The sequence below is a fragment of the Diadema antillarum genome, unplaced genomic scaffold, assembly GCF_040938485.1.
Source record: "Diadema antillarum isolate AM-2024a unplaced genomic scaffold, OU_Dant_1.0 seq00001638_RagTag, whole genome shotgun sequence".
Classification (NCBI taxonomy): Eukaryota; Metazoa; Echinodermata; class Echinoidea; order Diadematoida; family Diadematidae; genus Diadema; species Diadema antillarum.
In genome coordinates, this window is record NW_027272344.1 from 655,851 (window position 1) to 668,086 (window position 12,236).

Here is a 12,236-nt window from a genome sequence, read left to right on the forward strand (position 1 = left end):
AAGCTCCAACCCCCATTAAAAAGAAAAAAAATCATCTTGCACACACTGTCAGACATCTACATCTTCATCTTCAGTAGATGGTAACATACTACTGAAACTCATTTTACCTTGACATGACCTCATGGATCAAATATGGCAAGTGAATTCATTTTATCAAAATTCTCATTAATTTAACCATAAATATCAAATTCGTGAGACTAATTCTTGATAATATGCCTACTGTTTGTTAGCCTTGGTCAACTAGATAACAGGAAAGGTGCTTATGAAAGTGTTCCTATTATTTAAAAGCTCAGGCACAAAATGTGTACAGCAAACTTTAAAATCACTTGTATCTATCCATGTTAAGGAAAGATTATTTCTTAGAAACATACATGCATATCAGAATTTGACACAAAGTGACTAAGAGAGTGAGAAGACAGTAGTGCAATGTTGGCACAGTGGGATATTGGATATTTGATAATCCTTCCCTCAGAAATGAATTAATCTAATACATTGAATTTCACAGAAATCAATCTTTTTATGAGAAACGTCTCTCAAAGCCTTTCCCTTTTCATTTCTTTTTTTTTTTTTGGGGGGGGGGGGGGGGGGGAAGGAGGTGTATTCTTATGTCCACCATGCTCGAAATCAACTCATACAATGAATTGCTCACTAGAAAATACACATTCATATTCTCATGATATTGTAGTGCATATAGACCTACCTAACAAGGGTCTGTCCTAATAAATACAAGCTTGCCCCAAGTCTTGATATAGCAACCATTAATGCATGCAAACTCGGTTCAAAGTGCTGATACATATTTCAGACGAACGGGTGTATTAGATAGCATCTTGTTCGGGTTCTCAGTGGAAAATACACCAATGAATTTGAATGAAGTACGAAGCTGGCCTGTTGAAAACTACAAAATCTCAGAAGTAAAACTTCTGGCAATCTATAATCCATAAATGGGAAACTTCGGCAAATCCCTTTTTTTTTTCCTCTATCCTACTCACTCAGAGTCAACCCAATACAGTCGCCTATGCATCCAGTCAATGGCCATTCCTTCAATGGAAGACACCCCCTCTGTTCTCACGACCTCCAGACCCAGCCCATCAGCTCCAACGCGCTCGATGACCCCGCGGCCAAAGTCTGCAAAGTACACCTTCTTCTCCAGCGGGTCGTACTCGATGGTGGAAATGTTCCGCAGGCCGATGTCGGCAATGGTCATGTGACTCGATCCGTCGGCGTCGATGCGCTGGATGCTGGTAGTGTTGGCATAGATGAGATACGGCTTGGAGGCATCTTGAGTTGGGCTACGAATGGTGGTCTGGCAGTCTTCGCTTGTGGTACAGTTGAAGTTTCCTGAGCAAGGAGACGTATTCACATTAAAAGAAGTTACAATGATAATTTATACACTTCTGTGTTTTACATACAGTTGTCAGTCATCTAGGAAGGTCGCCAACTTCAATTCAACTTCTAACTTCAATTCAACTTTCCATTCCAAATTGACCATGCCAAACATTCAAGCAGGTTACAGATTGCCGTGTGCATCTATGTTGTGATTTTACATTTCCCTAATAAGGTATATGACTTAATTAAATGCGTAAAACAACTTTTGGAGCTTAAATTCAAAATTAGCAAAAGAAATCTAGATGAAATCACAATAAAGTCAAAGTCATCCACTAGACTCTAGTTTCAATGATGCCATCACTGGAAAAACTTTGCAAATTTTGTGGGAGGAAATAAATGGTATGGCATTCAAAGGCCAGAAGGTACACGTTGAATGGATGATTCAACATTGTGGCTACAGGAAGATGTTAAGCTATTTGCTGCATCAGGTGGTTTGATAATGAGGCCACTGCAGGCCACGGGCGAAAATAGAGAAAGACAGAAAGCAAATTGCGACCTCCCAATATTGTGTAGGCCTGTCTGTGTTCCTACCTGTCGGGTCTCTGCTGGGCTGAGCTGAGGGATGGCTGATGGAGATACTACGGGGACTGCTGTCTACATACAGACTCCACTTGACCCTCGACTCCACCGAGCCATACTTCACCATGCTGCTGATGGTGTTCTCTACGGAGTCTGTCCAGTACACCTTCTGCTCAAATACTGCCAGACCAAAGACATTTGGACTGCCGATGGAGAGCACAATAAAGGTTAAAGAAATGGTGATATTGTCAAAGTATATATTTCATACGTTGGGAAAAAGTGCAAGTTTCTCCTTGTTTCTCGTGGTTGGTCTCAAGTTTTCATGGATTGGAGTCAACATAAAGATATTCGACAAGGCAGCACATTACCAAAAAGTTTAGCGTACTGCACTATCTTCCAAGGTATTTCATGGTAGTTTATACTTATCCAGTGGCGGATCCAGGGAGGACCGCAACCAGCGCACGCCCCCCTTTATTTTTTGTTGAAACAAAAGAAATAAAAAGAAAAAATGGGGGAGGGGTGCGTGCGCCCCCATTTAATTTTGTAAATGTGCCCCCTCTTTATGGAATTCCTGGATCCGCCCCTGTTATCACACCATCTCACACAAAGAAACCTTCTTTCATACTTTAAAATACCATTAATGATACATCAGTAATCAGTCTACCATTATTAAATGGATGTAGTCAATTGCTGCATGTCCACGCTCTGTATTCAACACTAGAAATGTACACCTGCAAAGTCATTATCACACTCTTCCAATAACTTGCTTATTAAATTCAGAATGGAACATCTCAGTTTTTCAAATAAACACACTTTAATGAATAATAAACTGCTTATAGCATGATTGATTGATTGATTGATTGATTGATTGATTGACTGACTGACTGATTTCAATTTATTTTCATTTTGTGTTCACAAAAGCAATTATTATCAATATTCAATAAAAGTTTGTCTTGTGACATGGGTCTCTTAGCATGGGTCAACATTGAGTATTTCAAACTAGGTGCATTCACCTGACACTTTCCAGGACAACCTCCCTCCTTTTTCCATCGTATCTCACACTCTCGATTTTTCTCCTTCCAATATCCATCCAGTACAGGCGCTTGTCGACAACATCCACCGCAAAATTCCTGATGGTCTGGATCCTGTTTTTCACAACTCGCTTGGTCTTTCTACCATTGGTGGACACTCTTTCAATCTTGTCCGTCTTGGCAGAGGCACTCCAGAAAATGTACCTGGTGGGTTTTAATGGAAAATAGACAGCAATTTTTGTAAAAAAATTAGTGGAAGACTACATCGTATAGAAAAGAAAAAAAAAAGAGACCTAAAGAAGAAAATAAAAAGGCTACAGGTATGATAAACAAGGATGCAAGAAATTATTCAGTGTTATATCAAATATTTGAGCCATTTATGAAATCAGATTGGGCTGGTCCCTGGCACAAGTGATCAAGGGGATACTATTTCTCACACACATGGGCAATTTCTTTCATATCTGCTCAATCCTAAGCATTTTGATGCATTATGATAAACTTAAATACTTTATGGATCTGGAGTTTGATCGCTACAATTAGATCCTATTCAAACTTAAGAAGCATGTCATTGAAAATGAAAACAGTGCACCATCCCTCCCCTACCCCCCCCCCCCCCAAAAAAAAAGACAACCAAAAATAATCTACTCAAAACATCAAGAATTATACCATTCTGAAATCACCTTCCTCTTGGCATTAAAAGATACACTTTTTCACATATAATCAACATCTGGCATGTCTATTTTAGAACGATGATGGAACTGCTTTCTTAATATATGTCAGTCACTTACTCAACCAATATTTGTTATGAGAAATAAAATGAAGTAAAAGCAAGGAGCACATGCTGCATTTCACTGAAATACAAATTTGGAATTTTCTTGATCTCGCTCAACTGTTGACGCCCACCTCAAGCCATTTATGGCAGCACGTAGTCATTGAACTCCTTCAAGATTTCAGGTCTACAATGTGCATTCCTTTTACCGGTTCTGTCATTTCAAGGATTGAGTCATGCAGTCGTACATGACTCATACTCGACTCATCTTTACAAATGTGATGGTTGGCAAATTCTTTGAAAGAAAGCTATCATTTAGGCTGTGCATGGAGAGTCTGGCCACATCTACAGTAGATTTGACAGTTGAGGGTTCTATCAGAAACTGTACACAGGTTTCTAGCAGAAAGTTTCTATCAAAAACTGGACACAAGTCTTGTGTAAAATGACCATCAATGCTTATTTACACAACTGTTGCTCTAAATTGACTTTCAGTTGGAACATTTGGTTCTCATTTGGGGAAAAATCCGACCGACGACAAAAAGATTGAGCAGACTTCCACAGGGCAGGTGGAACTACTTTTGATTCGTTGCTGTTTTTATTTGAGGCTACTTCAACTGACCCTTCGAAAGGATCCAGGGCAATGACTCTTGGTTTCCTCTTGCCGGTGCTGAAGACGACCTCTCTGTTGGAGCCATTGAGGTCACACCGCTCTATGTGCTTCAGACGGTAGTCGGTCCAGTAGATCTTGTCATGCACCCAGTCCACCGCCAGACCCTCGGGCTGATAGATGTTCCTGGATACAACATGCTACCGAGATCAAAGTGAAACCAAGGCGAAACAATTCCATTTCAATGGTGAAGGGAAAATATTGTGCTGGAATTATAAACACTTATGAACAACCATATAATATCTAATGAATAAAAAGCAGTAGATGAACAAAGATAAGGTATGTATAATTCTTGCATTACTCCAGACCATTTTTGTTTAATCTTTCTGCTCTTTTTGAAAGTCTAGACTATAAAAACAAAACATGGTAAAACAAATTCCAATGAATATGAACACTTCGCAACTAATATTTGCAGAGTTTAAAAAGTTTATGATCATTATAATTTGGATCTAAATTGACTGTTTAATCAAACAAGACAAGTACAAAATATGTCATCTGCTGAATTCTTCAAACAATAGATCTCACACAAATTTTCAAGATAACTCTTCATGATCAAATAAATATCGTTTTCTCTGACTTACACTCATAGAAACACCACAAAACATATATAAAAAACGATTATCAATAGTTCTGAAGTCTTACTGATATGATAACAGCTGTATGCTGCTATGTACACTTCTGTCACACACAAAAAAGTATCGATTTGAAATCACTTTGACCCCAACCTCTGTTTCGCCTCCGCCCAGCTCCCTGCGGTTGATCTGGTTTGTGGACCTATCAATCCAGAACACCAGTCGTTCGCGATGGTGGACACCGAGGGACAAGACAGTGCCCAGGTTGGTCACCTTGCGACGAGGGACAACTGCCTGGAAACCAACTTCTGAGATGCTATCCCTGTGGCTAAAGATGATCTTTGCCTCGGCTCCTGTGGTAGTGAGCAACAGTGAGAGGCCCGCAGGGGGACCAAGCATTATCAGTAGCATTCAGTAGGCCTATCTGTGGTGATATGGAGCCATGGTATTGCATTTCACTTTTTGCTGACCATTTCATTTTGCCAACTTTTCCTAGATTATAGAATGTTATAGAAAATCTAGATATCTTCAAACACTCCCTTGTTTGACAGGATTAAGGCCATGCAGATAAATTATGAGTTGTTGTTAAATATTATCATTTAAATCGATTTTGGAGTATATCACACATCTTTTTTTTTTCTTTTTTGTTTTGTAGTTATTTTCAAAAATTCGCAAATGATAAGGAAATCCCCACAATATCACGCAAAGAATATGAAAATGCTGCATGATAAATCAACAAATGACCAATTCTAGTTCCTCTATTTTAGACTACATTCAATCAATGATTCATGTACTGTAAGGAAGGGTACCGGTATAGCCAGATAGGCCTAGATTCTATCTCCAAGGTCACAGGACCAGGCGCAGGCCAGTTTGTAAATTTGCAGCCAATAGGTTATATTAAGACAGTTATCTTTGCTTTCTTTGTATAATAATGGTTATGGGTCTGACTGAATCAGTCTAAAACTCATTCAATGTGAAGAAATAATGGTGCTTTTTTATCACAACAGAAAGAACAAAAAGTTGTCATGGCCTCATCTGAGTCATAAAATAGCAGGGCTCAACACTAACGGTGGCCCGGGGCCACCAAATTTCGAAAAAGGGCAAAACTTACATATTTGACTCATTTTTAAAAAAAAAAGTTTTTAATGTGTTTTATTGTGTGTTTTTTCGGGCCACCAAATTTTTCTCGCGGGTCACCAAAGATTTGAAATTGACGATTTTTTATCACAACAGAAAGAACAAAAAGTTGTCATGGCCTCATCTGAGTCATAAAATAGCAGGGCTCGACTCTAACGGTGGCCCGGGGCCACCAAATTTCGAAAAAGGGCAAAACTTACATATTTGACTCATTTTTTAAAAAAAAGAGTTTTTAATGTGTTTTATTGTGTGTTTTTTCGGGCCACCAAATTTTTCTCGCGGGTCACCAAAGATTTGAAATTGACGATTTTGGTGGCCCCATCGGGCCACCAAACAAAAAAGTTAGTGTGGAGCCCGGCCTGTGTAGTATATAGTAATAAAGATATTAGCTGGATATTAGTATTAGTAAAACACATAATCCTCGCTCTGTGACATTTAGGATAAACCTGTCACTGTCTCAGACTAACACTGATGGTAATTACAAATCAAGAGCTTAGAAAAGTCACAGTATATGAACGAGAAGGGTTCCAACCTCCCGCAAGGCAGGACCAGTCGTCTGGGCCGATAGAATACCCCGGTAGGCAGGCACAGTGGTACGACCCCAATGAGTTAATACACAGCTGGCCGCACTGTGCATAACCACCGCTTTTGCATTCGTTGATGTCTAGAAAACAAACAAACACACCAACAATTTATAGAAAGTCTAACGTTAATCAAACAAGCAATGAATTCGAAGCGAAAAACTTTACAATCGTACCATGATATCACGGCACACGGAGAGACGTTAAACGAGTTGCAGCCATCGATAAAGTAATGAAGCAAAACATCTGTGTCCCGGCCCGGCTCATGATGGCAAATTTGGCCCGATCGTCTGCTTTTAATGTAACGCATACGACGTTAGAGGGCAGCATACAAGCGAACTTGATCACTAACCTTTGATACATTGTACTTTGATGTCCGACCAAAGAGATTCCCCAGGAGAAAAAATCCGACGGAACTCTACACTCGGCATGAGGTCCATTATCGAAGTTGACTCATCTACTAGCATTCACCTTATTACAACAATTTAGGCCAACTGATTTGAGTTGTACGTCTTTACTTTAAAACAATGCCCATCATTTGTGTATAGTGTGATTCAGATTGAATTCTTCTTCACCGTCAATTTGTTTCTAATGACATTGTTTTACAGATCAAAATTGTCATTTTGATGTGAAAAGGAGTGCAGCCCAGCTCACAATGGCGGAAGCTCAGTACACTGTCTCGTCTAGATGCTAAACAAGTTTCGAGGAAGGACTGAAATACCAGCTAAAGTTAGAGGTAGAAATAGAAACTATTAAAGTATGTGCCAAATATCAGATCAAACTGCATTTTGCGGTTTGGCAATGACGAAATTAATTCCATTCCAGCATCTATCATTGCCTTGATACTTCCCGACCAAGTCTCTTAAAAACAAAACAAAAAACAAAACAAAACAAACAAAACAAAAAAAAACTCATTTTGATTTATTGTGTTAATATAAAAAAAAAAATGCCTATAAATGATTTACCAGGTAAGTCGAATGTGGGGGCATTTCGTGAAGCGTTTTGTCCGACGAATTGGTGGGACAAATCTGCTCTCAGCCAATCAGATGCAAGGATTTCAGTAGCTTATAACAGTTTGTCAGAAAAATATATCCGACCAAAACGCTTCATGAAATGCCCCCCTCCCCCGATATCCTAATACTTACCACATAATCTATCATTTTAGTGAAATGTGATCAAAACCATATGATGGACTCATCAGTAGTTTGAGTGAAAGAGACAATTATGATATATGCACTAAATGGAAATAACAATTTCATCAATTTTAACGCCTGATATTTTTATCACACCATGCACTTAGCAATGTTAATGCATTCAATTGATGGTCATAGTTGGTATTTTCGTTGACAAATTTTGATGTAAATGGCTTACATCTTAAAACTGTCGTCGTGTTTTCTTCCTCTTTAAAAAAAAAATAAAATAAAAAAAAGTTGAATACTGAAATATTGAGAGGGCTATTTTTCAGCCGGGACTGCCCCGGGGACTGGCCATGACAAAATTGGTTTAACAGGTGTATTGTATTGAATTCCACACAGGCGCACACCCACACACACGCGGGCACTCTGCAAAAACAAAAACAAAAACAAAAAAACACACAGACATATCAGAGACAAGACGACAGATAGAGAGAGCCAGAAAGAGAGAGAGAGAGCGCGTATATATAACATTTACAAACATTGATAGACTATGCAAAAGACGTTCTGTTTAAAATAGACTGGCAGACTCGGTTCACCGACCTGTACATCCGTTTTTCTGACGTCGGAAACCCGGGGGACAGGGCATCTTGCTACGACCACGCCCCCTCCCTCGGCCGGCCCAGGCAGGCGATGAGGTGACGATCAGATAGGCTGTGGAGGAAACCATAAAGTAACGCCAACTGTCACACGCAATGATATTGCCTCAATCATTTTACAGTCTTCTAGTCGCCCAACATTACTTACAATGAGGGCTCAATGTTGATACGGTCACCGCACAGAAACGAGGTTTGGTTGTTTCCTTTAATGTGCAACATCAGCACGCAAGAGACCTGGATCGAAAACCCCAGCTTACCGTTTGATTCAAATTAAAACATTATTTTTATTTTCCTTGTCTCGCCTTAAGATCCTGAGGGACAACTGCATATTGAGGTTTATTCGTCTGAATCATCATTTTGTCTTTGCTTTTGTCAATCTTTTATTTTTTTTTTCATATGAACAAAAATACACAAATTAGTTAATATATTGCAATATAATACAAATTTCATTATGACAACATAATAATTCCACATTGTCAATATTACGAATGAAAAAGGAAGAATTTTGTGCAAAAAAAGGATAAAGAAAAGACATGATTTTTTTCATTTTTTTTATGATACCTAAAACGCACACACAGGCACACACACACAAACACACACACACACACACACACACACACACACACACAGTCTGCCGTCACTTCTTGTCCTTTTTTTTTTTTATTCTGAATGTTGTTACGCTGGTGTCGAAGTAGTCTATTCACAATATATCCGCACTTCCTTTGCGTTCCACTTGTGACCAATTCTTGTACCATTCCTTCCTGTGCTTTGTCTGCCTTTATGAATTACGTTTCATGCTTGGATGGTCAGTGGCAGACACAAAATGGGTCAACCGATGGCATGGTGTGCCTAGAAGACCTATATTATAGGTCTTCTAGGCACACCGTGTTGGAAGTACAGTGTATAGTACACTGTACTTCCATGATTAAATACATGTACTTTGAATTTGAGACAGGACAGACAGACCTTTGGGGGGGGGGGGATCCTGGGAGTGAGCACAGAGTGGAGCACATTTGGGGATAAACAGTATGCCTAAATTGATTAGGTGAATGGAGTATACCAACTTACAACAACAACAACAACAACAACAACAACAACAAAAACAACAACAACAACAACAGCAACAACAGCAACAACCATTGCAAAACAAAAGAAACGAAAGCAACAGCAGCAGCATTAGACATCTGAAACAAAAAGCAGTTCCAACAACAGCCATTAAAATAACACCTGAGACTGTCACAGCATCAACAACAACGTCGACAACTTCCGTAACAACGACAGTTTCTGCAGCAACACAGTACAGCAACAGCAGCCACAGCAATTACAACAACCAGCCTGTTGCCATTATAGGCTGTGGGTGCAAAGTTCACTACTGTATATAATAGACAGGGACATGGAAGGTGAAAGAAGAGGCTGATGGGGTGCAAGGGGGGGGGGGGTGTCTGACTTTCAAGTTCAAGTCTCAAGTACAATGACATTTATTTCCACCAAAAATTAAGTTTATAAGTACTTATGTATATACAAGTACTATGTGCGGTCAATTTGAAAATGCTAGGGCTCATCTCTATAAGTACAAAAACTTGTGACGAGTGTGCCCAAAAACATAAATGAGCATATTATGCAGTCAGATCGCAGTAATACATGTAGGACCGTACATAGAAATACAAAAACCGAGGTAAGGACAAAGACAAGAGACAGAGACAATAACAGAAACAAAGACAGGGACATACGGACATCAACTTCGACTTATACAACAATAATAATAGGGACATTGGTCCCTACAAACGTGTAATACAGGGGGGATTGTCGAGGGTATACAAGTGTATAGAAAATTGGGGGGGGGGGGGGGACTTTGACTGTGAAGACGAACCATCTAGTGTGGAAAAAATGAGACCCTGGGAATCTCCGGCACCAGTAAGGAGCTTTGCATCCTCCGTGTTCCATACTTTGACACATCAATAATTACATGGTTCCAAGTATTTTTCTTTCTGCAACTTTCTTTGCAAAAACTCAAGAAAAACAACCCCTATCACCACCATATTTTGCACATGTTTATTTCATGTCACGTACATTATTTCATAAAATAACAACTACTTGGTCGGACACCATCTTGGGTATGTAAATTAGGGTCAAAGATCATAAATGTTTCATCCTGTATCTTGGTGAATACATGTCCTATCTTTCCCATCTTTTGCACACGCAAAAACCATGTTACAAGGATCATTTCATAAAATAATCACTTTTTGCTCAGACGCCATCTTGGGTGTGCAAAGTGGGGTCAAAGGTCAAACATACTTCATTCTATAGTGTATACGGAATTCGGTACCAAAGATGGCAGGTCTGACTCCCTTTTCTAAATGAAAATCCATACATCACAAGGCCAATGTCCCCTCAACACCGATGAAACCTGTATGATCATGCGTATTTGGATCAGGACTCACATCATTGATTTCCGAACAGATCGGATCACCTAATTTGTCAGTCTTGACAAATTCCAAGTCTAGTTTTAATGGTATTTTGTTTGTTTGTTTGTTCGTTTGTTTGTTTGTTTATTTGATTAAGTGTAAAGAGCGCGAATTATTTTATCATGCCGGTAACTCAAGTAAACGAGGAAACATAAATTTCACATCAAATTACGAAGCAAAATTTTCACCTGAGGCCGTGACCATAGGCGATCGCAGATGGCTACCGGGGAAGCGAAGACAATTTGAATTGCGGTGGTCAAGGTCCTGCGGTCTATTCACAATCATGCCATATTTCTTTGCTATATCGCACGTTGCCTAAACTGCTTTTTAAAGGGGTAAGTGACGCAAGGAACAATCCAGATTAGCAAAGGAGAGAACAGACTCAGATGGGGAATTTTCACATTAGATGAAGTCGATAAAGGAGACATTCGTAAACTTTGGTAAAGGAACTGTCCAAATGTTCCTGACAACATGCGTTATACAATAAATATTTTGTTCGGAAGTTGTGGTCTCCGGAAACTCGTGTATAGTGTTTGCGCGTTATCTTAATGTTTGGGATCTTAATCAATTTTAAGTAAGCGGCACATGTGGTATAGTTTTGCTGGTAACCCTACATGCCAAAAAGTGAAACTTCAAATTCAAATGTCAAAATTTGTTTTGTTGATAAATTAATATCAGCAAGAGAGGAACGCAATTTGGATTGCCCTCTTACGATCATTTTAAACTATACTCGGAAGATAGTAGTTGGTAAACTTGCCTTCTTCTTTTTTCTTAAATCTTAACCATCTGCGAATCTTGAAATGAAGATACAAACTCTTTAACCTATACCTTCTTTGAAAAAGATAAATAATTACACTGAGTCTCTGAAATATGTATCAGTTTAAATCTTTTTTAAACCATTGTTTAAACCATTTTCCCCTCTATAGCCACCTCTCAGTCATGTATACAATGCATATTTGCTTCTGAAATGTTAACTCCTGCAACATTGGGCAGCATTTTGGAGTCTGCTCAGTCCTTCTAATCTCTCCCGCTCTGCACTACCTCCTGCTGCGACCATCTCGTGAACATCCGCCACGCGCTTCAGGGGGCTATTAAACCAACTAACAATCAATTTGTCGAGGAGCGCGAAAAAGTGACATCTTCGTTAGAGATTACAAGCTAATCAGAACTGGTAATATCTTGTGCGTTGTTGGCAAACCTGTAATCGGAGCAATGATATATGTCAAGATTATTCTATGACATGTCGTTAAGACTTAAGATAACTGGTGAAAAGGACATTAACTCCGAATCAGTTTTGCATGTCTTTATCTTTTGACA

At 39.2% G+C, this 12,236-nt stretch overlaps 1 protein-coding gene across 1 annotated transcript in view; it reads right to left on the reverse strand.

Annotated features, from left to right (window-relative positions):
• The window catches only part of LOC139711297 (low-density lipoprotein receptor-related protein 2-like), a 69,167-nt gene extending 60,642 nt beyond the window's left edge, over nucleotides 1-8,525 (reverse strand). Inside the window, exons 1-7 of the mRNA XM_071623202.1 lie at nucleotides 8,399-8,525; nucleotides 6,614-6,745; nucleotides 5,098-5,297; nucleotides 4,325-4,512; nucleotides 2,919-3,140; nucleotides 1,918-2,108; nucleotides 990-1,338 (exon numbers count right to left, since the gene is read on the reverse strand). Of these exons, the coding sequence (XP_071479303.1) occupies nucleotides 990-1,338; nucleotides 1,918-2,108; nucleotides 2,919-3,140; nucleotides 4,325-4,512; nucleotides 5,098-5,297; nucleotides 6,614-6,745; nucleotides 8,399-8,525 (1,409 nt within the window). The remainder of the gene's footprint in view (nucleotides 1-989; nucleotides 1,339-1,917; nucleotides 2,109-2,918; nucleotides 3,141-4,324; nucleotides 4,513-5,097; nucleotides 5,298-6,613; nucleotides 6,746-8,398) is intronic.
• Nucleotides 8,526-12,236: the final 3,711 nt, after the last annotated feature.